This window comes from Giraffa tippelskirchi, chromosome 3 (genome assembly GCF_054371585.1).
Source record: "Giraffa tippelskirchi isolate mGirTip1 chromosome 3, T2T-mGirTip1v1.2.pri, whole genome shotgun sequence".
Classification (NCBI taxonomy): Eukaryota; Metazoa; Chordata; class Mammalia; order Artiodactyla; family Giraffidae; genus Giraffa; species Giraffa tippelskirchi.
In genome coordinates, this window is record NC_137277.1 from 45716179 (window position 1) to 45741965 (window position 25787).

General features: G+C 46.9%; 1 protein-coding gene across 2 annotated transcripts in view; it reads right to left on the reverse strand.

Annotated features, from left to right (window-relative positions):
• Positions 1–25787, reverse strand: part of ASIC2 (acid sensing ion channel subunit 2) — a 1220661-nt gene that overhangs the window by 66667 nt on the left and 1128207 nt on the right. For both annotated transcript variants that reach the window (XM_081574827.1, XM_081574826.1), the window contains exon 3: positions 7867–7994. In XM_081574827.1, coding sequence (XP_081430953.1) covers positions 7867–7994 — 128 coding nt within the window. The remainder of the gene's footprint in view (positions 1–7866; positions 7995–25787) is intronic.

A 25787-nucleotide genomic window follows, 5' to 3' on the forward strand; every position in this document is an offset into this window, starting at 1 on the left:
TATGTGTCTCTTTCGATTCTGGTTTCCTTGGTGTGTATGCCCAGCAGTGGGATTGCTGGGTCATTTGTTTTTAAAATATTTCTTTCTTTCTTTGGCTGTGCTAGATCTTAATCATGGCACGCAGGATCTTCCATCTTCATTGCAGCATGTGATATCTGTCGTTGTGGCATGTGGGATCTAGTTTCCTTGACCAGGGATTGAACCCCGGCCCCCTGCATTGGGAGCAGGGAGTCTTAGCCACTGGACCACCAGGGAAGTCCCTCCCCCAGGACATTTCTGAAGCCCTCGAATGTAAACCCAGGGCCATGTTTCCCCTAAAACTTTTTGACCAATGAGGCTGTTGGCCAACTGCCTGCCCAGAGTCTCCAGATTCCTTCTCAGTCCCCCGAAGAAGCATGGCCAAGGTGGTGGAATAAAGATTTGATGGACACATTGGATAAACATTTAGAAAAACAAGACCCTCCACCAGGATCTTTGAAGAGGAAGTTTGAGACGATGAAAATTTTCTGATATTGACTCATGATTGGAAGTCCTGTCAGGATTCGCAATTGCTTTCACTTAGGGGCAAAGAGTCTGACTGGTGATGTCAATGTGAAGACAGTTCATTTGTACTCTTACCACTAAATGTCCCAGCTTTGCCCTTTCACATATATTCACTCACTCATTTAATTCTCCCCATCTTCCAGAGACAGGTGCTGCCCCTCCCATCTGTTCTACCCACTCTCGTGTACAGAGATGGCTTCCAGATCTCTGTCTCCAGCCCCAACCCCTCTCATGAGCTTTTGCTCTGATTAGGGTTTCTAAGGGTGCAGCCAGAAATGAGACAGATAGCATCATCCATCACAGGCTGGCTCCACAACCTCAGGGAGAAGGTGGGCCCTCAAGGCAGATTTTAATGGGCTTTTGGCAGGGCTAGGTGGGTGGGTGGGGGCAGGGAGAGCATCTCAGTGCTCTATAGGCACAGAGCACAGATTTGAGCATAGTGTATATTCATTTGGGGCTTCCCTGGTGGCTCAGTGGTAAAGAATCTGCCTGCCAATGCAGGAGACGCAGGTTCAGTCCCTGGGTCAGGAAGTTTGCCTGGAGAAGGAAGGGGCAATCCACTCCAGTATTCTTGCCTGGAAAAATCCCATGGTCAGAGGAGCCTGGCAGGCTGTAGACCATGGGGTCACAAACAGTTGGACATAACTGAGCAACTGAATATGTGTATTCATTCTTTCAACCCTGCACATTTACTGAGCTCATATCTAAGCAAGGCATGGGGATAGAGAATCTGAGGATACCATCCTTGCTCTCAGAGAGCTCCTGGTCTATGGTGAGCCAAGGGCTGATGGAAGCTAAGGAAGGCAGTTCTTAAGAGGCAGGTGTGGGGCTGAACCTTGGTGGTCCAGTGGTTAAGACTCCAAGCTTTCAATGAAGGGGGCTCAGGTTTGATCCCTGGTCGGGGAACTAAGATCCCATACTCCTTACCTTGTGGTATGGCCAAAAGATTAAAATACAAAAAGAGGCGGGTGTAAGGAGTGGGGATGCACAAGGGGAAGTAAGTCCTGTAATAGAGTCTTGCATCTCTTAGGAGTGGGACACTTAAGAGTGCCAAGAAACCTGCTTGACTCTGTGAGCGCTCCAAGGCAGGACCAGGTTGCCTTCATCTTCATCTTCCCAGCAAAGTAAGGTGCTTGGTGACTACAAGCTGAAGGAAGAAGTGAATGTATAAGGTGTGATATAGAGTGACTAGCTGCTCCTTGAGGGGTAGCAGGAAAGGACGGAGGTCTTCTTAAAGATGGTGCTCTTTGAGCAGTAGCCAGAAAAAGGAATAGGCCTTTGCTAGGTAGATAAGACCAGGAAGAGATGCTGGGCAGAAGGAACAGTGGGTGTAATGTGCAGAGGCAGATGATGGAGAGATACTGGAATATTCACTGGATGGTCCTCCAACACTGGGAGGCAGGGGACACCCTGACTGGGCACATGATGAAGCCGGAAGGAGGCAGGGGCTGAACAGGACCTTGGACACCGTTCAAGGGGGTTGGGCTTGTGTGAATTACAGGAAGCTGTGAATTTACAGATTCTAGGTAGGGCAGCGAAGTGGCTGTTACGTGTATGGGCTGGCGAAGGGGTGCTACCAAGGAGCATGCCCAGAGCCTCTCTTCCCACCTCATTTCAGCACTCTTGCCTGGGAAATCCCATGTAACCCTGGCAGGCTACAGTCCATGGGGTCACAAAGAGGACACGACTGAGCGACAAACATTTTGACTTTGACTATGTATCTCAGCCCCTGCCTCTCACTAGTAGGAACCCAGGTTCTGCCTCCCAGACTAGGGGAGGGGGGTTTGTCTCACATGGCCTTAACATGACCGCCACCATTGACCTTAACAGCACTCCATGACAGCTGGCACAAAGGAAGGAGCCCGTAGGTGGCCGAGCATGGAGGAGGTGTGGAACTGCTGTCGCCCAAACTTCTGGGTGATTCCTGCGTGCCCGAGTGACCCCCCAGGTTACTAATTCTGGAGGCCCTTTGAGGTCATCTAACCCAGCCCTCCCATTCTATGGATTGGAGCCCTGAGGCCCAGGGAGTGAAGCAACCTGTCCAAGTTTTCACAGCACAGTCAGGACTAGAGTCCAGGTCTGTGGGCTCCCAGTCTGGTTTTCTATCCCCAGATAGATGTGTGCTCTCTTAGCTTGGTGACCTTTGGCTGGTGACTTAGCTGGGCAGTTTTGTCATCTGGAACATGGTGACAACAATATCTCCCTTTCAGGCTTGTTGTGGGGAATAAATGAGATAATGCAGGTAAAGTGTCTCTGCAGCTTAACGTCTGGCAGGTGGTATGTGCTCAGAAAGAAGTAACTGTTACTGCCCTTCCTCTCTGGAGTTTTGTTTCTGCTCCCAGCGTGTCATCCCACTGCCTGTCTCTGAGATGGTGTAGGGGCTGCTACAGCAGCTGAGCTGGGGTGGGGGCACTTCTCAGATTGTCCGAGGAAGGCAAGGTCATGCTTTGGCCTCACTGAGTTTAGGACAAATACAAATTTTAAGAAGCAATCTTGGGTCTGGACTACAACCCAGTGGTGTGTTCTTTTGGATTACAAAACAAAACGAAAAATATTTTGAGAATGGCATGTGTAATTTTTCATGGGTGAGATGACTTTACCACGCAAGATGACTTTCCCTTTTACAGAGGCACTCATGGCAGGATTTCTGTAAGTCATCAGTTCTGCGCAGGGCTTTCACTCAGGAGTCAGTTTCCCTAGCATGAGCCACACCCACTTTCTAGGAACAGACCTTCCGTTCCCCCATGGTCTTGTCACCCCTGGCCTTCCTGGAAGATTCCCATGAGCTTTGAGCTGAAGCAGCAGAATCCTGGAATGGGAACAGTGCAGCCGCTATAGATTGTTGAGTCCATCATGATTTTCATGGGCCATCAAGAAAGAAAAAGCGGGACTTCCTTAGTGATCCAGTGGTCCATGCAATGCAAGGGACCTGGGTTGATCCAGAGTCGGGGAACTAAGATCCCATATCCCTTGGAGCAATTAAGCCTTGGCGCCACAACTAGAGAGTCTGTGGGCCGCAATGAAAGATCCCGCTTGACTCAGCTAAGACCTGATGCTGCCAACTAAATAAATAAATAATGGTGAAGAGATAAAATTAAAAGAAAAAAGAAAGAAAAAGCATTGCTAATTGTAACTGACATACAATTGATTGGGAAACAAGCCCCAGTTTCAGAGATGTTAAAATGTGAAAGAACACACATCTTAGAATCAATGTTAGAGAACCAGGGTCAGCTTGGATAGGATAGTACCAATGGCAGAACACACAAGTAGGGGCTAATCTCCAAATTCTATTTGGCTTAAGATTATTTGGTGGTTATTTTTTTCTATATGAAAGAAACCACTAATATGTAGGTTTTGTGAGGACAGACCCTGGTCTGTTTGCTTACCACTGTATCCCCATCGCTTCACACCCGTAGTAGGTGTTCAACAAATATTTGCTCAACAAATAAATAAAACAGGACCACCTTATAAAATGTGTGGCAAGCCCAGACAAGAAAATAAATCATTCATAATCCCCCCACTGCGGGTATTTTTCCTTATTTCCTTCGAATCTTATTTCCTATGAATATGCTCTTTTATATACATGTAAACATAATGTATTATTAGATTTAGCTCTGGGATGTGTTTTTGTATTTCTCTATTAATATGAATGAAATGATGAAATGAGATGGTGCGGAAATGCTTTGAAGACTGTAAAATGTTTAACCAAATATCTTATTATTAGTTATAATAACCACAGCAATGCTAATATGAATGAGGCTGATTTTCTGAAAATATACTTCAAAGCCAACAACGAATTTGTCCTCTGAAGCTGGGAATATGTTCTCTTCCTGATCACCATGGGGAGTCCCTCTATTTCATTTTGGGAAGAAAAAGAGACTTAAGGATTCTGAGAAGTTATCGGTCCCAGATACCCACCTGGCCTAGAAATTTCTTCAGTGTCACTAGCAGAGGGTCAGTGGTGGGGGTAGAGGGGAGGACAGAGGGCATCTTTCAAGCTGCTGTCCCTACAGAGAGTTTCTTTCTTTTAAACTTTCACTAGCAGTGAAATGAATTACCCTATGAGTTTCAAGGAAGGCTGTTCACGTCTTCGGCATGGTAATAGCAACATGGACATCAGAGAGATGTCAGTACAGGTAAGTTAATACAGGATGGGAGTGGTGGTTACTTTCAATAAACCACAAAGGCATATTTGCCTTGGACGCTAGCCCCAAATTCCCTGTGAGATAGTCAAAGACTTCACAGACATACTGATTAGTCTAACTCATGCCTGGTTCTTCCAAGGGAGGAGGGTTCATTCACATCACACACACTGAAGGGAGGACTGACAATGATTCTCTCCTTGATCAAACTCTAGCCAGACCTTCTATGAGGTCTCAACCTTGACCTACAAAGGTGGGGACAAACCCTAACTCAGTTTCTTCCTCCTTCCCTCCCTCCCTCTTTTCGTTCGTTCCTTCCTTTCTTTCTTGTCATTAGCACTTAATTTTCATTAAAATGAATACTTTGGATGGAGAGAACTTCCCTCATGACTCAGATGGTAAAGAATATGCCTGCATTCCAGGAGACCCAGGTTCGATCTCTGGGTCGGGAAGATCCCCTGGAGGATGGCATGGCAACCCACTCCTGTATTCTTGCCTGGAGAATTCCACGGATAAAGGAGCCTGGCTGGCTACAGTCCATGGGGTTGCAAAGAGTTGGACACAACTGAGCGACTAACACACGTACACACACACACTTAGAGGAAGAACAGGATTAAAATAGTGTTTACAATCAACTTCTGAAAAATCACATTATATAAAGGAAATTAAAACAGGTGAGCAAAAGTCCAAAAAAGGTACAGCTTGTATATATCATTGCACTTGGATGAAATATACTTCTCAGGGGCGCACAGTACTTAGGCCACACGAGCCCAGAGGACAACCCCCCAGGTAGCAATGCCGAATGCCGAATTCTCCAGCGAGCTCAAAAACATTTAGTATTTTGGAAACATTCAACTCGAGCTCTTTACAAAAATGACTGTGTCTTCAACATATTTCTATACTAACTTAGTTTCTCACGGTTCAACCCAAGTCCCTGGGATGACCCAGCTCCCTTAAAGAACCTGCCTGAGGATTCAAGGCTGCCAAGTAAACTCAAGAGTTTACTGTTTGTTTTTGCGTGCCAGCATGGGAAGGCAGGACCCCTGTCTTCCTGCCTCTGCAGGAGGGGAGGAGCCTAACTAAGATGGGGTTTTATTAGCAAACTCAGATGGGTTTCACATGCACTGACCATCCCCCTCCAACTTTCCCACTGTTTGAAATTTTCAATTTCCTGATTCTGCTCAAGTGTCCTCTGTGTCCCACCCTTGCCCCTCGTTTTCCCTTTAAAATGCCAAGTGCCTTCTGCACAAATTGAAGTTGAGTTCAGTTCATGATGGACTTTCTTCCTACTGCAATGGTATATTACTGATTAAATCTGTCCTCGCTGCTATAACGAGTGTACGGCTTTGCTGATCTCTGACAGTACTTGAAGGCTGGCCATTACACCCAGGCTCATAGCTTGGGCTCCGGGCTTTCTGCACACCTTGACCTGTGAGTCTTTGTTCGCACTCTTCCTGACTCAAATCCTCAGCCCTGAACTTGGCTCCCTGCTGTCTGCTTCATGTCCTCTAGGATGATGTTTTCTGGTTGTTCCACCAGGCTCTCACCTTGCACACTCTTGAACACTCCACTTCTGCCCACACCGTCTGCCTCTATCTCTGGGGCCCGTAGATGCTGGACCAACTTTCAACCCTCCTCTACCCCTGCCTCGGGGCTGCCATCCCACCTGCTACGTTCTACCATAGAGGTTGATCATGAACTTTAGCAACTGCCCAGGTGTTAAGTACAGTAAGTTCAGGAGGCCCGCGCCATCAATGCTTTCCCAGAGATTCAAAAACACAGCTCTCTTAGAGATTTGGTTCATATGTAAAGAATCTGCCTGCAATGTGGGAGACTACAGTTTGATCCCTGGGTCAGGAGGATCCCCTAGAGGAGGGCATGGTGACCCACTCCAGTATTTTTGCCTGGGAAGTCCCATGGACAGAGGAGTCTGGTGGGCTACAGTCCATTGGGTTGCAAAGAGTCAGACACGACTGAGCAACTAACACTTTCTTCACTTAGAGATTTAAAACCAGTTTCTTTCTTTTCTTTTCCACTTAAAAATTATTTATTGTATTTATTTATTTGCTGGGCCAGGTCTTAGTTGCGACATGTGGATCTTTAGTTTCGGCACGTAAGATCTTAGTTGCAGGCATGTGGGATCTAGTTTCTTGACCATGGAATCAAACCCGGGCCCCCTGCATTGTAAGCGTGGGGTCTGAGCCACTAGCCCACCACAGAAGTCCCTAAAACCAGTTTCCAATACTAAAGATCACTCTATATAATGGCTAAGTACTGGATGAAAGATGATTTGAGCCATATTTTACAAACAAGCTGAGTTCTTAAGTTACGTGTGCCTCTCTTTGCTCCTCCCTGTTCTCTGGGCTCTCCCTTCCTCATGCTCTAGAGCTGGGCTCCCTGTCACCCATTCACCTCACTCTTCACTCCAGGCCTCCCAGGGCAAATTGTTTTGGGTGACCTGGTTTAGGACTCCCTCGGGGTCCTAGGCTCTCCAGCGTTTATTCTAAGCAAACCAGGAAATGAAGAGAAAAAAAAGCATCCATCCCAATGTCTCTCTGCAGTCCTGCTTTGAGACCTCCTCCCCATTGAGAATCTATGAAGGTCTCCCTTCTGAGACATATAGCACATGTCACATCTATGCTAGTCCATATTCCACGGACGTGCCGAGTTGACGCAGCCATCCTGGCTGGCTGGCTGGGAGGGTCCCTCTCCTGGTGCTGAATCAGAGAGCAGACATGAACCCATGAAGAGGCTTCCATAAACTCCATAATGGAGACTGATGCCTGTCTCTTCCTTCTTGCAGGCCACGTGGCATTGTATTAACAGAGTGATGAAATACACCAAACCCTGGTGAGCAGTTCCCCCTAGCATCCACTGGCCTCTCACCTCACCATGACAGAGATTTTCCCCCAGAATGTTTTAGGGAAAAAAAAAACAAACCCCAACCAGTTCACTGAAAAAGAAAACAAGCTGGTTTTCCCTCACACCCAATTTCAGAATCGACAGACGGTCCAGGAGAATCCACATACAGAGGTCAATGGATACCTTTCTTCAATTTCAGACTGAGGGTTTTAACTGAACCCAACCCTACTTCTTCCAGCCTCCTGGGTGGATTCTGAGCCTTCCAGGAGGGGTCCAGGAGTCCAAGGACCCCTGATCCCAGAGACCCCAGGGGACTTACCCTCTGCTCCTGTGTGGCCACGAAAGTCTGGAACCCTGGTGCCACCCCAAAGCCCAGCTCTTGGATGAAAGGTGGCTCAGACTGACTGTGGATCTGAACCTTCACGCCTGCTTCAAACGTCGTTTCCTCTGAAAGAACAAAGATGGACAGAGCCATGGATCAGTGACAATGGATGCTCAGGGATTCCTGGGGCTGAAGGACTCAAAGGGATGCTGGGAAGGCTCCACAGCAGAACCACAGCCCTCAGAGATGTGTATATCCACATCCCTGGAAATGGCAGCTATGTTACCTTACGTTGGAAAAAGGACGCTGCAGATGTAACCAAAGATTTGGAGGTGGGGAGGTTGTCCTTGGTGATCCAGGTAGCCCAATAGGATCACAAGGGTCTTTAGAAGAGGGAGGCAGGAGGATCAGAATCAGAGAGACGTGGAAAAATGCTCTGCTTCTGGCTTTGAGGATGGAGATGGGAGCCACAGGCCGAGGGATGTAGGCAGCTTCAAGAAGCTGGAAAAGGCAAGGGAATGGAACTTTGTCCTCGAGCCTCTAGCAGGAATGCAGCCCTGCCGATACCTTGAAATGCACTTTTTGACTTCTGGCTTCCAGAACTGTAAGATAATAAATTTGGGTTGTTTGATGCCAGTAATTTTGTGGCAATCTGTTACAGTACTCATAAGAAATGAATTCAGGTCATTTAGGCCAACAGCTCCTTGCTTCAGTCTCCAAAACTACAAAATGGGATTATAAAGAGAGTCAAGCACCTATGCTTTTTCTTTTTCTTAACATTTATTTTTGATTGGAGGATAATTGCTTTACAATGTTGTGTTGGCTGCACCTACGCTTTTTATTTACTAACTTCTCTACTGGGCCATGAGCCGAGTCGAGGTGAGGGGATCAGGAGAATGAAAAAACAACAATGCTGCAGTCAGAATAAAGATATGGGGCTTGCTTGCAAGTCCCTTGGAGCCGCAGGAAACGGGCAACTAGAAGAGAAGCTCCTCCCCTTTTTTCTCTTTCTGGCAGTGACCGGTGGAAGGCATGGCAGGAAGGGATGGGACAGCAGGGCCTGGCTCATCCTATGTGTTGGTGCTCAAAATTGGTCGGGAATGCACTATGGGATCCTTCACCCTTTCCTGGGCCTCCTTCTCTGTCTTATTCTTTGCAAACAGCTTGAAGAACGAACTTTCCAAAATGCAAACCGAAGTCACTTATAAGGAGCCCAATCGCCTTCACCCGCCTCCGTTCCAGTCTCTTTCCGGGCAGCTCTCTGCTTCATGGCACCACGTGGTTCAACCCATCAGGGCCACCGGATTGGCTGTTACTGATCCCTGATCAACAATCAGATTGGTTGTTATTGATCTCTGCTCAGCAAGGGTGCACATGCATCTCATTTGTCCTGGAATGCCTTTCTACTTGGGCTTCCCTGGTGGCTCAGATAGTAAAGAATCTACCTGCAATGTGGGAGACTTGGATTTGATCCTTGGGTCGGGAAGATCCCCTGGAGAAGGGAATGGCTACCCACTCCAGTATTCTTGCCTGGAGAATTCCATGGACAGAGGAGCCTAGAGAGCTACTTGGTCCACCCGACTGACCACTGCCCTCATCAGTGAAGGTTCAGCCCTCAGCCCCACCCAGAGCAACTCCTCCTGCTTGCTTGTATTCTTCACATACACCTAGCAAAGCCTCTGCCACACCACGTCATCATCCTTTATCTCACTGTCTTTTCCACTAGGGCATCTTGCAGGCATCCAGGGAATGATTGTTGAATGGATGAGGGAGACATCTGTGACTTCAACCTCATTCACGCATTAAAGGGCAAGGCCAACCTAGAGTCCGAATCAAGGAGTGTTCCAAAAGCAGAGAATGGGGAGAGGGTGGGTAAATGCAGAAATCAATTAAGATGGGAGGTGGTAGAAGTCAAGGAAGGGGGATTGTCAACACCTGGGCCATAGCACGGGGACAGTTTGGGGACAGTCTCTAAAACTGGCACAGAGGAGAAAGGTGAGGAGGACGCAGGGCTGGAGCAGGGCATGTGACTGTGCAGGACCCGGGAAAGCCTGGGGGCTGGTGACCAAGGCAGGAGAGAGGCCTGGAGCTGGTGAGAATTCCAGGGTCAGGGGCACAGGGCAGGTGGAGTGGGAGCAAGGATGGGCAGGGCTCTCACGATCTAGATGAGGAGGACAGCGGGCTGATACGGAGTTTAGACAAAAGAGAGCCTCGGCTGGGAATCCTTTCATATGCATCTTCCTGGAGCAGGAGAGTCCCAGGGACATCTCCACTTTCCTGCAGCTGGGTCAACACTTCCGCCATCTCTTTACCCAGATCGCTCCATCCCAACTCCCGCCCCACGTCCCTCCGTGCTTGTGTCGACCTCTCCTGTGGATAGCGGATGCCTCAAGAGAAGAGAGGGCTTCTTGCTCTGTCTGGCACCCACAGTCCAGCCCAGGGCTTAGCCCATAGCTCCATCAGGAAGGGGGAATGCCGGAGAAGGCGGATGGGGTGGGGAGAAGAGGGCTGAGTGGCCAGCTGTCAGGGGCTGTGTTTTCTAAGGTCTGCCCAAGGAGCCTAAAGAACAGGCTGTGATGGGGGAGGAGTGAACACCCAGTGATGCTGGGAGACAGGAATGCCCATGCCTGGATGAACAAAAAGCACGTTCAGTGAGCTGTAGCGGGGTGGGACAGGCGAGATGCCAAAACGCATTTTCCAGAGCTAGGGAAGCTGTGTGCCTGCGATATAAGCGAGCTTCGGAAACCTTTGAGCCAGTCAGACAGGCTCGGAGGAGGAGCCAATGGTTACAGGGAGAAATGAGGAATGAGGACTTGGTGTCAGAAGGGCTGTGAGTAATGGGCAAGGCAGACAGCCAGGCATGCCTGTGTTAGCAAGAGCCGCCCAAGGCTTCTCGGAGTGAGTTAGGGTTTGGATGGGGAGTTTATTCCAGAAAGCATCTGGGGCCAGGCAGAGTAAATTCCTAAGTATTCTCGTATTGTTACAAATATGCAGCCACCGGATGGGCAGAAGAGAATGATGAATCAGGTTTCTGCCTTCTTCAGGACAGTGCTGTCAGAGGAACCTTCTGCGAAGACAGAATGTTTTATAATCTGCGTGATCCCACTTGGTTAGCTACAGGAAACGTGACTAGTGCAACTGAGGAACTGAATTGATAAATGAATAGATAAATAAATCCCTCCCCCTCAACTTTTTTGAGGCATAGTTGACAAAATTGTATGGTATTTAAAGGGCACAGTGGGATAATTTGATATATGTATACATTGTGAAAGGATCCCTCCTCCCTCATCGGGTTAATTAACATATCCATTGGAAGGACTGATGCTGAAGCTGAATCTCCAATACTTTGGCCACCTGATGAAAAGAGCTGACTCGTTGGAAAAGACCCTGATGCTGGGAAAGATTGAAGGCAGGAGGACAAAGGGGCGACAGAGGATGAGATGGTTGGATGGCATCACCCACTCGATGGACATGAGTGAGCAAACTCCCGGGGATGCTTAAGGACAGGGAAGCCTGGTGTGCTGCAATCCATGTGGCTGCAAAGAGTTGGATACAACTGAACAACAACAGTCACTGCACATATTTACCTTTTCCTGGCCTGCTTTATTCATCTATTTATTTTTTAGCCAATTGTATTTTAATTAATTAAAATTTAAAGGATTCCACCTCTAATTAACATATCTGCTGCTGCTGCTGCTAAGTCGCTTCAGTCGTGTCCGACTCTGTGCGACCCCATAGACAGCAGCCCACCAGGCTCCCCTGCCCCTGGGATTCTCCAGGCGAGAACACTGGAGTGGGTTGCCATTTTCTTATCAAATGTGTGAAAGGAAAAGTGAAAGTGAAGTCGCTCAGTCATGTCCGACTCCTAGCGACCCCATGGACACAGCCTACCAGGCTCCTCCGTCCATGGGATTTTCCAGGCGAGAGTACTGGAGTGGGTTGCCAACGCCTTCTCCATTAACATACCTATCATTTCACATATTTACCTTTATCTGGCCTGCTTCATTTATCTATTCATTTTTTTTATCCAACTGAATTTTAATTAATTAAAATTAAGCAACCACATGTGGCTTCTGACCACCTTACTGGCCAGTGTATTTGTAGACTGTCAGCTGTGAGCGGACCCGAGGCATCTCAGAGCAGTGGGGGTGACAAGCGCTTGAGCAGCCTGCTTTCCTAGGCAGGGACCCTATGGTGTCTCTTGTCCAGAAGCAGGAGATTTGGGCAGGGTGCTGAGCAGCAGAGCTGGGCATGTTTGCGGTCAGCCCATGCCTAGTCAGCCCGGATGCTCCCTGACCCTGTCCTCCCAGAGTACCACTCACTCTCACATCTCCAGATAAGATTTACTCTTCCTTCACAGAACGGCCCTCAGCTCCCCTCTGTGGAGCAATTCTCCAGTTTGATAAGGCACAACAGCCCCCTCCAGTCCCTGCCTGGCACCCATCCCCTCGGCTCTTACCTTTTCTGGACAAGGCACACTCTCAGTGCAAATACAAAGATCCACTTTAAGAAATGATGCCATCAAGCACAGATTGTTAGAACCAAAGGCTCAGCCCATGTTACCTCTAAAGGGTACCAGAATAGAATGCAAGTTGCAAACATGTACGGTGCTCTGGGTGACCACTCCTGGGACCTTTCCTTTTTTTAAAAAAATTAATTAGAAAATCTTCCCTTTTTAAAAATATTTATTTATTTATTTTTGGTTGCACTGGGTCTTCATTGCTGTGTGCAGGCTTTCTTTAGTTGCGGCCAGTGGGGGCTACTCTTCATTGCAGGGCATGGGCTTCTCATGGCAGTGACTTCTCTTGTGGAGCATGGGCTCTGGGTGCATGGGCTTCAGTAATTGTGGCACACGGGCTTAGCTGCTCCACAGCACATGGAGTCATCCTGGACCAGGGATTGAACCCTTGTCCCCTGCATTGGCAGGCGGGTTCTTAACCACTGGACCACCAGGGAAGTTTCATCCCTAGAAATTCTGATTCTGTGTCTCTAGGGTGAAGCTCAGGAATCTACATGTCCAGGGATTCTGATACAAATTATCTGAGGCCAAACACATTTGGCAAGCAGTGATCCAGTCCAGAGAAGGGAAGTGATTTGCCCAAGGTCACACAGCAAGTTAAGAACAGGGAAGGGGTAAAAAATCAGGCAGCTTGACTCCCAATTTTGCACTCTTCCTTCCCCCAACTAGGAGTGTGGTTTATTTCATGTGAGCAAATGACTTGGTTCATAGCTCTGGGGGTTGGAGAAGGATAATATCCTTTTCATTGTCATATCCCTGAAAGTGCCTGGAACAGAACAGAGCTCAGTAATTGTGGAATGAAGTGAATTAGTGAGGGAGTGTCCTCTGCCGAGTTGACTGTTCCCCGCCCTTGGATCTGCTGGGAGTCTGCCCAGGGTTTGCCTGGACCCTGGGAAATACCAGCAGCACCTACTGCCCAGCGATAGGATTCCTCCCGTGTTGCAGGAGGCAGAAGGCCTCATCTGCTGAGATGCCGCTGGGCTGCACACAAAACAACAGCAACAAGCAGTAATACTAACAGCAGTGATAACTGGGAACATCAGCACAATTTTGGGAACCAAAAGAAAATGTGGGGCCCACTGTTAAAACTTTTTGAGAAACTCAAGATAGCAGTTGTTGTTGTTATTTAGTCACTAAGTCATGTCTGACTCTTTTGCAACTCTACGGACTGTAGCCCTTCAGGCTCCCCCATCCCTGGGATTTCCTGGGCAAGAATACTGGAGTGAGTTGCCATTTCCTTCTCCAGGGGAACTTCCTGACCTAGAGATCGAAACAGTATTTCCTGCATCAGCAGGTGGATTCTTTACTATTGAGCCGCCATAGCAAAGTGCTAAACCAGGAGTCTGGGATTTTCCTGGTGATCTGGTAGTTAAGACCCTCCAGTTCCAATGCAAGAGGCGCGGGTTCGATCCCTGCTTGGGGAACTAAGATCCCATATGCAATGCAGTGCAGTCAAACAACAAATACCTCAAGAGCGTGACCCTCCTAAGCCTGTGTGACTGCAGTGCTTACACACCCATGAAGCCAACCCTGATGATAACCCTGCTTGGTGCTGGACAGAAATGTTCACATCTTTCTATCCCTTTCGCCACCAAATGATTCAACACTAAGTGGCTTCAAAGAGTGCAGGCTCCCAGTGCAGTGGAGGATTTGTTTACACATCGTGAACGCCAGGATTCAAAGCCCCAGAGAGAGAGAGAGAGAACAGAGAATGGGAAGTTACTACAGGCACACAGCGTCAGAAGCCCTTGCTAATTGGGACCAAGCTGAGATCCCGATGGCCTAACATGAAAGATGATGTTGAATCAGGAGGAAGGTAGCAAAGAGGCTTCAACCTGCAGAAGCCAGAGTCTCCCAGCACTTTTTAGGAGCCAGGCCATGGCTGGCAGCAAGCGAAGTTGACCTGTGGAGCCTTTCCTGTGCCTGCAGAAAGGGCTGGGAAGCTCTGCGGGAGGAGATGGGGAGCAAGGGGCAGAATGCATATTGGAGGAGAGAAAGCACATTGCAAGGAAAGCAGCTTATATCTTTAATCTTGGCAAATTACAGGAAGAGAACTGAGGTAATAAACACTGGAGAGAGGGAGGCAAAGAAGCGTTTCTGAAAATCTGGAGGCATTTTCTAGGCTAAGGCGAGGATGTACTGGTATAAAGCAATCTTGGGTTGGAGGAAACCGTAACAGTGGCTAGGATGGCTAGCTTGGGAGTAAAGGGTGGGAGGGAGGCCAGCCGTATGGTGAGATGCACCTCAGCGCAGGATGGTTCTGTGTGTCCCCTCACCATCCTCTCTACTCTGCTCTCTGCCCTGGGAGCTGCCCTTGGGTAGAGTGTACTGCTGGGCTCCCTTGCCCTCTAGCTTCTGGTTGACTTTAGCCAATGGTGGGCCCAGGTGATAAACAAGGGGAGACAGGAGAGTCAGGCTGGGCTATTTAGTCTCTCCACTCTGTCCTCTGGTCCCTGCGGGTCAGCTGCATGCCACCTTGAAGGGCACAGCCCAGGGCTGGGGGACTAGCTCTCCATTCTGATATTGACTCTTTCTCTCTTTCCCAGGCATGGAAATGGCTCTCTCTGCTATCAGGCTCAGGACATAGCCCCATTGGCATGTGCATGCCTACTAAGTCACTTTAGTCGTGTCCGATTCTTTCTGACCCTATGAACCGTAGCCTGCCAGGCTCCTCTGTCCATGGGATTCTCCAGGCAAGAATACTGGAGTGGGTTGCCATGCCCTCCTCCAGGGGATCTTCCTGACCCAGGGATCAAACTTGTGTCTCTTGTGTCTCCTGCATCGGCAGGCAGGTTCTTTACCACTAGCGCTACCTGGAAGCCCCGTCGGTACTGCCTTCTTCAAGACTTGCCTGCACCTTTGTTGACTAGCTCCTCATTAATCACTCCTGGTATTACTCAGTCTGTGGGTGCTGCTGGTTTCCTGGTTGGATCCAGACGGGAGCATCCCCAGAGGGCATCCACCACCTCACCTCTGAGAGGCAGCAGGAGGCCCCTCTGCCTCACCGTCCGTTCACTGAAGGGCAGCTGTTGGTTGGAGCACAGTTGGGAATGGAGACCTCACTACCTGCAGGGGTAGCCTTTGGTTTCCAAAGTCTGTCTTTGCATTGAGTTGAAAACTGTGTGCTTATAGATTTTATTCCTTTTATCTAGCTCCACCCCTTCTTCCAGGATCTGAAGATACAACCACCGGAACACTCTTTTTTTTTTTTTTTTTTAAAGTATTTTTAACTTATTTTCTAGGAGAATTTATTTAATCAATTTATTTATTTATTTGGCATATGGCTTCTTAGACCCCTGACCAGGGATCAAACACGTGCCCCCGGCATTGGAAACATGGAGTTTTAACCACTGGCCCACCAGGGAAGTCCCACGGAGCACTCTTGTTTTCATGCTGACCCCAACAGAGCTGACCCCAGTGCATCTTTGTACCTGAAGTGCTCACTAGCTGAGGTGCACTTAGGGACGTGCTTGGCTTGGCCAGGCATATGTGGGGAGGGTCCTGGGACCCTCTCTCCAACTCCCCCAGGAGAGCCAACTGTCCTGCATGGCTTGTGGAGTTCTGGAGGTCTCACTTCTCACACTGGGTAGGGTTAGGGTGGGCACAGCTTGTGCCCAGAGACAGAGTATCCCTTTCTCAAAGAAGTACACCGGGCTTTTTGAGTCAATAGACATGCAAGCTCCTTGTATTTGGGGGTCAAAACCTGAGAGCGCCCAGGACAGTTGGTTAGATGCTTGGGGCTTGAGGGTCAGGCAGGGTGAGGGTTAATGTTAGGTCTTGGTTATGCAACAGAGAAGTGCAATTCCATTAAGCAAACCATTTACCAAACATACATTAGAGAAGACACTGAGTGTGGAGTTGGGTCTAGGCTCATTACAAAAAGATTTATTTCAAGGATTATTTAAATAATGAGTTTCCCTAGTTCATTCAGGCTCAGAGATTATAAATGACTGAGAGGGCTGATAAGTCTGGGTGGGCAACCGGCGTGTAGGAGAAAGTGCCATGTCTCCAAAACTATAGGGGAAGTTGGTGGATGATTAGGATTCTATTGATAAAAATTCCATTGACGCACCCCAGTTAGGTCCCACTAGATTGCTGAACAGATCCTGTATATAGACTGCGAATCTTGTTCAAAGCATTACCAAATTTATAGCAACTTTTTGTTATTGAAATTTTTTCAATAAATGAATGTGAAAAACACGATAGCATTCATGTGTGATGTCTGAGGAATATCTGGGATGTTAAAAAGGCATCCTCATATTTCCAAAGGATGGGAACAGCAGTCTAGATCAGAGCTTCTCCTACTTGAATGTGAGCCACCGGTGGATCCGGTTACCAGGCAGACTTGGGGTGGGGTCTGAGTTCTGCGTTACTGGTGAGCTCTCTGGGGATGCCAGTGCTGTTGGCTGGAGGACCACACTGTGGGTAGCAAGACCCACAGGAGAAGATCTACGCTGCAGCAGAGCATACCAGGCCTGTGGAGGTCTGGTCTCTGCCTACCTCTCCAGCCCCAGACCTCACCCTTGGACCCAGCCATTCCAGGACACCAGGGGCTGGTCCTGGCCTTTGCTCTCATTTCCCCTCCCTCTGCATGGCATCTCCCTTCCCTATGACCTACACCCTCTTCTGACTCCCACATACTGCCTGCCACCTGGCAAACAGGCCTAAGCGTGGGACCAGAGGTCATCCCCTCTCTGAAGCCCCCCTGAGATATGCTTTTCTTCTCTTCCAGAACAGATTATCTCCTCTTTTGTACCCCAGCTTTCCTCTATCTGTCATAACACTTGATGACATTTAATTGTTTACATGTCTCCCAAGCAGACTGCAATTGACGGCCATTCCTTAAGGCATTTAACACAAGAACTCTTGGATCAATGAGTTTCCATCTCCTACATAAAAGGAGCCCTTGGGATAGTCCCTAGATGGTAAATGCTTTGAAAACCTGGACTGGGCCTTACATCTGTATCCCTGAGTGCAGGGCACACAGTAAGCTCTGTGAGATGTGAGCTCTGAACTGGGGCTGTTTCATCCACCTCCTAGATGGTCCCCTCCGACCATTGCCTGGCTGCCTGGGAGATTTAACTAGAGTGCGTATATATCCTGCACAGCACTTAGCATCTGCATGAAGCAGGTCTTCACAGATTGATAAAAATCAGGCTTCTTCTGTCTAATTAATTGACACCTGCCTCCAAGGGTGCTTCTGACTCATGGCATCATTTCTCCGGATTCTTTGGCACCTGTGGAGACCACCTCTCCAGGACAAAGGTCCACTCAGAGTGAGCTCAGAATCACAGCTGGCTGCACGCAGCCTAGTCTTGTGCTCCAGACTCTCAGAATTCAGCCAGAGCCCACACCTCTCTTTGTGGAGAGGTCCTTGGTACCAGGCACTAGGACAAGAGTCTCTCCTGGAGGCAGAGACGTCGGGGAAACCATAGCAACCATCTCCCTCCACTCTTGCTCTGCCTCATTTGTGATGGGGGCTGGGAACCGTGCTACCTTTGAGAGTTGCTCAGGCCCTCTAGCTGTGTGGGAAATTTATGATTATTTTTTAATTTAATTTTAATTTTGATCAAAGCAATACATGTACATAATTTTAAAAGCCAAATGGTACCTAAGACTTTGAATGAAAAATAGTATTTTCCTGCTCCATCTCTCCCCATCCCCTGAGACCCACTCCTCAGAGGCAGTTACTCTCAAGAGTTGGAGCTGTTTCTCCCAGAACTGACTTTCATATTTTCATGGACATCAACTGCTTGATAGTTATTTCTTGATTTTTATGACTTTTAAGTATCATCTACTGAATTTCCACCATGGGAGCTGAGGCTGTAAGCTCCTTATATGAAATATCCTGGCATACTCCCTTGCCTTTTACCTAGACATCTGTATCCAGGTTTCACTTAATTATGACTATGCAAATATTACCCACACCCCAGCCTTAGAGTATATAACATTTTTGATCTCTTCCTTGTGAAACTATTTTGCTTTTCCTATTTTTTTTTCTTTTTGTTTTGTTTGGCTTGTATCTATAGCAGAAATGGCAAAAAAAAAAATCAAACTCATAGAAAGAGCAGAAAAGTGGTTGCTAAGGGCTGGGGGTGGGTGGAATGGAGAGGGTAGTAAAAATGTACAAAGTGTACAAACTTTCAGTTATAAGATGTCTAAGGTCAGAAGATTTTATGTAAAACATGGTGACTATGGTTGATAACACTGTAACATATCTTTCTGATCCAGAGACAAAACCCAGGTCTCCTACATTGCAGGTGGATTCTTTACCATCTGAGCCAACAGGGAACCCAAAGTGTTAATTGCCCAGTCGTGTCAGACTCTCTGTGACCCCATGGACTGTAGCCCATCAGGCTCCTCTGTGCATGGAATTCTCCAGGCACGAATACTGGAGTGGGTTGCCATTCCCTTCTCCAGGGGATCATCTCGACCCAGGGATTGAACCTGGGTCTTCAGCATTGCAGGCAGATTCGTCACCGTCTGAGCCATCAGGGAAGCCCTTAACAGAGCAGAAATTAAATGTTCTACTCTTGATATATCAAATATATTTGAAACCAAATTCTACTCTTATTTAATTTATAGGTTGCTGGATATAGAGTTCTCTCTTAGACAAGAAAGATTCCTGCTCCTTGGGCCCTGCCCCAAATTTGAAGGCATTCTGCCATTGTCTTTCAGATTCTACTGCATGCATTGAGAAGTCGATTCTAATTTTAGATTCTAGGTATTTGACTGTGTTTTTTTTTTTCTCTCCAGAATCTTTTAAAATGTTCTCTTTGTGAGCCTGAATTTTGAAAGGATGCATCTTGGTCTGGTTCTCTTGCCACTTATTGCAGACAGGACTTAGTGAATTCTTTCATTATGGAAAATCGTGTGGATCAGTTGGGAATTTTTCTTATTTTATTTCTTTGGCAACATCTTCTCCACTCTCTCACTTTTGTAATTCGAGAAATCTTAGTTGTAGGATGTTGAGCTTTCTGGGTTTGCTTTCTCATTTTTGTATATTTTTCTCTCCCATTTTCCATCTGTTTGTCTTTTTTGTTTTACCTTTCAGGCAATTTCCTCAATTCCAATCCTTCTGTGGGTTTAAAAAAATGTTTGCAATCATATTTTTAATTTTCAGGAGGTTTTAAAAAAATCTTTTTTCTTTGGATGCTGCTTTTTAATAACATCCAATTTTAATAGCTGGTGTTTATGAATGTAGTATCATCTCTTATCTCTTGAGAATTTTAATTAAAATGTTTTGATGTTTCCTTCTGCTCTCCGCATTTATTTTTTATTTATCAAACACGTACATAGTGCCTAATATTATTCAGGCAGTTTGCTAAGTGTTTCACAAAAATATGAACTCATTTCCACCATCCTAACAACCTTGAAGAATAGATAATAATATTATTCTCATTTTAGAGATACTGGAACTGAGGCTCAGAAAGGCTAAGTAACTTGTCTGAGGTCACACAGCTGGTAAGCTGAATAGCTAGGATTTGAACCAAGGCTGTAGAACTCATGCCATTAACCATAATCTCCATTTCCTCAAAGTTTCTTTTTTGTTTGTTTGGTTTTGATTCCTTTCCTGTTAGTGTGTGTGTGCAGGCTCAGTAACTCAGTTGTGTCCAACTCTGCAACCCTGTAGACTGTAGTCCGCCAGGCTCCTCTGTCCATGGGATTTCCCAGGCAAGAATATTGGAGTGGGTTGCCGTTTCCTTCTCTAGGGGATCTTCCTGATCCGGCGATCGAACTCACATCTTCTGCATTGGCAAGCAGATTCTTTTCTACTGTGCCACCTGGGAAGCTCCTTTCTGTTAAGTGCTTCTTTCAAGTGCTTGACTTTTTGACTCTCCATTCATCATTAAGAGGTATTTAGTGTCTGGACAGTCTTCTTTGTATGTGGGAGGACTTACCAGGGGATTTCACCCTAGGATGATCTAACTGTTTGTATGGGGACTGCTGACTGTCATTCTCTGTGGATATTTTCTCTTGAGCTTGTCAGTGTTTCCAGGCTTCTGGTTAGGGGTGCGAGGGGTAGTTTAGTCTGACTGAGGGTCTCACTACTCAGGAGGCAGAAGCTCACCTTATCTCCCTGTTTTCTCTACAGCACCTCACCCATGCCCTCAGTTTTTTTTTTTTTCTCCTTTTCTTAAAATTAGTTCTGCTTTTTCTTTTTTAAAAAAATTAATTATTTTATTTTAATTGGAGGCTCATTACTTTATATTATTGTAGTGGTTTCTGCCGTACATTGACATGAATCAGCCATGGGTGTACATGTGCCCCCCATCCTGAAACCCCTCCCACCTCCCTCCCCATCCCATTCCTCAGCGTCATCCCAGTGCACCGGCCCTGAGCGCCCTGTCTCATGCATCGAACCTGGACTGGTGATCTGTTTCACATATGGTAATATACATGTTTCAGTGCTATTCTCTCAAATCATCCCACCCTTGCCTTCTCCCACAGAGTCCAAAAGTCTGGTTTCCCCCAGTCCAGAGACTATCTGTTTCTTTTTTAAAATGAATTTACTTGTTCATTTATTTATTTGGCTGCAGTGGGTCTTAGTTGCGGCATGGGGCACTTCGTTGCCATAGGCAGTATCTTTTGTTGCCGTGCACAGACTCTCTAGTTGAGACGCGAGGGCCTAGCTGCTCCCTGACATGAAGGATCTTAGTTTTCCGACCAGGGATTGAACTCGTGTCTCCTGCGTTGCAAGGCAGACTCTGAACCGCTGGACCACCAGGGACGTCTTGAGCCTATCTGTTTTTCAACCTGATTTTTTTGCTGGGGTACAGAGGGATATTTGGCTGCACAACTTCTTTCACAGACTTCTAACTAATCCTCCTAGTTTTAGCTGCACCTCTCATTCTCGTTGTCTGCAACATCTGATGCCTTCCAATCCCCATCCTTTCTCAGGGAAGGGGGGTGTCTATGGAGAGAATTGTTTGGCTTTAATTGGTTTCCCTGTGCAGACCCTGATCCTTCAGCCTTGTCTGCTCTGCCAGTCAATTAACATCTGCTCTCCATTTTCTATAAACTTGCTTACATCTACTGTTATCTTCTTTCCCATCTTCTTTGGCCTTGTGGGCTTATAATTAAAAAAAAAAATTCTTGATTGCCATTTAGGAGAGATTTGGGAGGGAGCCTCCAAACATATGTATATTCATTCCACTGTGTACAACCAGAAGTTTAGACGGTCATCTTCCCCAAGGCTAGCGGGCATATCATGGGCTCCTTTCACCATTCCAGGAGAAGAGGGACAGAGCTCATCCCAGGATGTACACAAGCCATAGGACCAGTGGGTGCTTTTCATTCCCAATAGCATCAGCTGCCCGTTCAGCACTTTTTTTTTTTTAAAGAAAGATTTATTTTTATTTTGCCATGCCTCATGGCATGTGGGATCTTAGTTCCTCGACCAGGGATTGAAAGCATGGTCTTAACCCCTGGACTAGGGAAGTCCCACTCATTCAGTGGTTTTCAAATTGGGTTCCTTGGAGCCCTAGGGTTCCTCAGTGAGTCTCAGGGTTGGCCACAGTGGAGCATGGAGAAATCAGACTGGTGGCCCCATCTCCAGTTGAACCAGAGCAGCTCTTCCTTTATCTGCTTTATATATTGGGGCTGTGCTTAAGCTTTTGTTCAATACAAGGATTCTGCTATGGAAAAAAAAAAGAGGAAAAAAATAGAAAGGGAGAACAGCAACAGACCTATCATTATATGCCATTCTGTCTCCAAAGATGTCACTGGAATATTTTTTTTCTGAGATATTTTTATGGCAGTGTCTTTACAATCACTTTTTGAGTTTTAAAGGAATGCAGTGGAAGGAGACTTGCTTATGGGTCCATAAGTGGGTTTTCAGCTGGGTTCAACTGCTTAGCAAGGAGTCTGTTCTTAGGGAGCTTTCTCAACCTCTCCAAGCTCCAGCTTCTTTATTTTTCAATGGGGATTATACCTTGTTTGGAAGGTCACTTTGAGGATTCTTCGGATAGAATGTTCATGGCAAGAGGTAGCTACTGGTGGCCCAGTGGTAAAAAAAACAAAACAAAATTCTGGCAATGAAAGAAACTTGAGTTTGATCCCTGAGTTGGGATCAAAGATCCCCTGGAGAAGGAAATGGCAACCTACTCCAGTACTCTTGCCTGGGAAATCCCATGGACAGAGGAGCCTGGTGGGCTACAGTCCATGGGGTTGCAAGAGTTGGACACAACCTAGCGACTGAACCAACCAACCACCCTGGCCCCATCACTGTGCACAATACAGCGATATTTTCTCTCTCAACAAATGTATCAACAGCTATCTATTGCCCTGGTATATGTCAGTGAGCCAGACAGTCCGAGATCCCTAACCTTTTGGAGCCTGTGTTTCAACAGAGACAGATTCACAACCAAAAATGTTAGTAAATAAGTAACTCATATGGCATACTTGAAGATGACACAGGACATGGAACAAAGGAAAAGAAGAACAGATAAGGAGGGTGAGGAGTGGGGTGGAGTGCAATTTTAAATAGGGCAGTGAAGGGAGGTGAGATCTGAGCAAGGCTTGATGGAGGTGAGGCCATGAGCCACATGGTCTGAGCAGGGAATTCTAGGCAGAGGGAATGGAGGATGCAGGTGCTCGAAGGGAAGCTTTGAGGATGTCACAGGAAGTCACAGGGAGTCACAGGGAAGCCAGGGTGGCTATAGCCATGTGAACAAGGGGCAGAGTAGGAGGAAATGAGGCTGGGGAGACGACAGGGGCAAGGTATTGACTCTATTAGAGCATGGACTCTGAAAGTAATTTCTTTCCTTAAAAATATAACACCAAATTCATTTTCCCCCAATACTAGGATTTGGGGACATCAAGGCAGAGTTTACTTGATTAAAAAGTATAGTTTCAGAACTTCTCTGGCGGTCTAGTATTAACAGTAAAGACTTCATCTGCCAATGCAGGGGGGTGTGGCTCTGATCCCCGGTCTGGGGGAGCAAAGATCCCACATGCCCCCTGGCCAAAAAACCAAAACATAAAACAGAAGCAACACTGTAATAAATTCAATAAAGATTTTAAAAATGGTCGCCATCCAAAAAAATTCCTTTAAAAAGTGTATTCTCAACAGGGACCTACTGCATAGCACAGGGAACTCTGCTCAATATTATGTAGTAACCTAAATGGGAAAAGAATTTTAAAAAGAATTGACACATATGTACATATAACAGAATCACTTTGCTGGACACATGAAACTATCACAACATTGTTAATCAACTATATATCAATATAATATAAAAAGTTTAAAAAAAGAAAATATAAAAAGAAAAAATTAAAGTGCATTAATATTTTAAAAAGTGTATTTGACATCAGCTTGAATGAAGGCGATAACTTTTGAGCCTATCTATCTAGAATGCAAGTCCATTAGTGAGTTCCCAGCACCCTGATCCATTTTGCTTGGATGTAACCCATCCCCATGCTCACCCTTACCTCCCTGAGGAGGGCCATTCCCAGGACTGGCTTGGGGAATCCAGCTCCCTCAGGGCTCCCTTGTCCTTCCATAGACACACCCACTGGTCACTGATTGGCCCAGGGGAGAGCACCTGACTGGGCTGGGCCAATGAGTCCCTTCCTTGTTTTTTTCTTTTTAATAGAACAACGAGAGACTCAGAGTGGCCTCTCCCTGATGGTAGGATGTGAAAAAATATAAATCTATTGGGAGCTATGTGTGAAAAGATACGTGTGGAGATACCCTGTCTCCCAGAGAGGAAAAAAAAGCAAATCAGAGAGAGGAGAGGTAAAAGAAGGGGGGAAAGACCAAGGAGGCGGGTGTCCTTGTTTCCAGCTGTTTCCCATGCTGCCCCCTTGCCTTCCTGCAGCTGGGTTGTTGAAGCTTGCCTTGGATCCCAGGGGTAATACAATTCTTTTATGCCCAAGCTTGTCTGAATCTGGGTTTTCTCATGTGCAGCCTAGATAACCCACTGCTTATTTCTTTTATCTTTGAAGTTACTCAGAGGCATCTACACGGAGTTTCATTTTTAACAACCTCCCACCTGCCTTCAATTTAATTTCCTTTAGCAAAATGCTGGTCGTGAAATCTGCACTTCTATAGTCTAGGACAGCTTTTCAGTCCTTTTTCTATTTTGTGAGGTCCTCCATGAAAAAGAAGGTTTTCCACGGTCAAAAGCATTGGGGAAATAAATGCTTTATGCAACATCCCTATCTTCGAGATTTATAATGTGACGTATAGAGAATCCCTGCCCTGAATTAACGTGTTTAACTCTGCCTAACCAGAGTTCTCCAGATCATTTTTATTCCTGTAACATGTAACATCCAAAACTCAGGATTTGGGGGCATGCTGTCAAGGTCCGTGTGTGACTGAGCCTGCCTTCTTTAAAGTGGCATATTTCCAGGGTGCCTTCCACAAGGATGTTTGACCAAGGAGGCACTGTCAGCCTGGGGGAAAGGACATTTTTGATCGATTTCATAGTCACTTTCTACTTGCTAAGCATGAGTCCATAGGGCTGGGTCCACCCAAAGAGGATGCCTTTTCCTTATTCACTCTTTGGCATCAAAGGTCCTTCCTGTAGGTCAGAGTTACACCCAGAAGCATGGCTCCCTTGGTGCTTCCTGAAATTTCTGAGAAGTGAAGCAAGAATGTGCCAGAGGCTCCGCTTTGAGAATGAGATGTCCAGAGGATAAAGTGCTCCAGGACTCTTGTGTCAGTATAGGATATTTGGAACAGTCTCTGCCTCTGGGTTGGTCTGACCATTCTACTATCTACTGGTTGTCATTATCAACCTTTGACTGTTTAGAGTTTGCAGAGAGTGCTCATCTGATATGCTGGTAAAGGCAGGGCCAGGGGTTCGATCATGGGTCTGACTCTATAAAGTTACTTTCCTGTCCTACCGCTCTGCCTCTGTCATCAAGTTGTCTGTGGCCACTCCCTCAATAGCCAGCTTTCCATTCCTCTCTCCTCCGTCATCACCCAGCTCTCTCCTCTTAAGGACTCAGGTTCCTTTTCCTGGGGATTGAGGGGAATTGGAAAGGTCAAGGAGGCAAGGTGGCATCCGTGGGCCCACCTGGCTTGGCAGGTCAGGAAGGTGGCTCCCTCCCAAAGACCATGGTGGGATGAGGCTTGGTCATCCCCTCAGTTCTTGGGAGCAATGACCAAAAAGCAGAGCATGGCCACACCTCCTCAGGTGGCCTTAAGGACAAACATCCTTCACTCAACAGAGCCCCCCTCTTGTCCTTTAGCAGGTGTGTGGACCTCAGTTCCACCCATGTGAGGCTCACCCCCCACCAGCCCAGGAAACAAGCAGTTTTGAGGTGACCAGAGTCTCCAAGAAATGCTCATGACACAATGATTTCTCAGCCTGAAGAAAGGAACTGTGGAGGAAGTCTGGGTGTGGGGATTCAGGAGGCGTGGCTGGGTGGCCTGAGGTAAGTTGCCTAA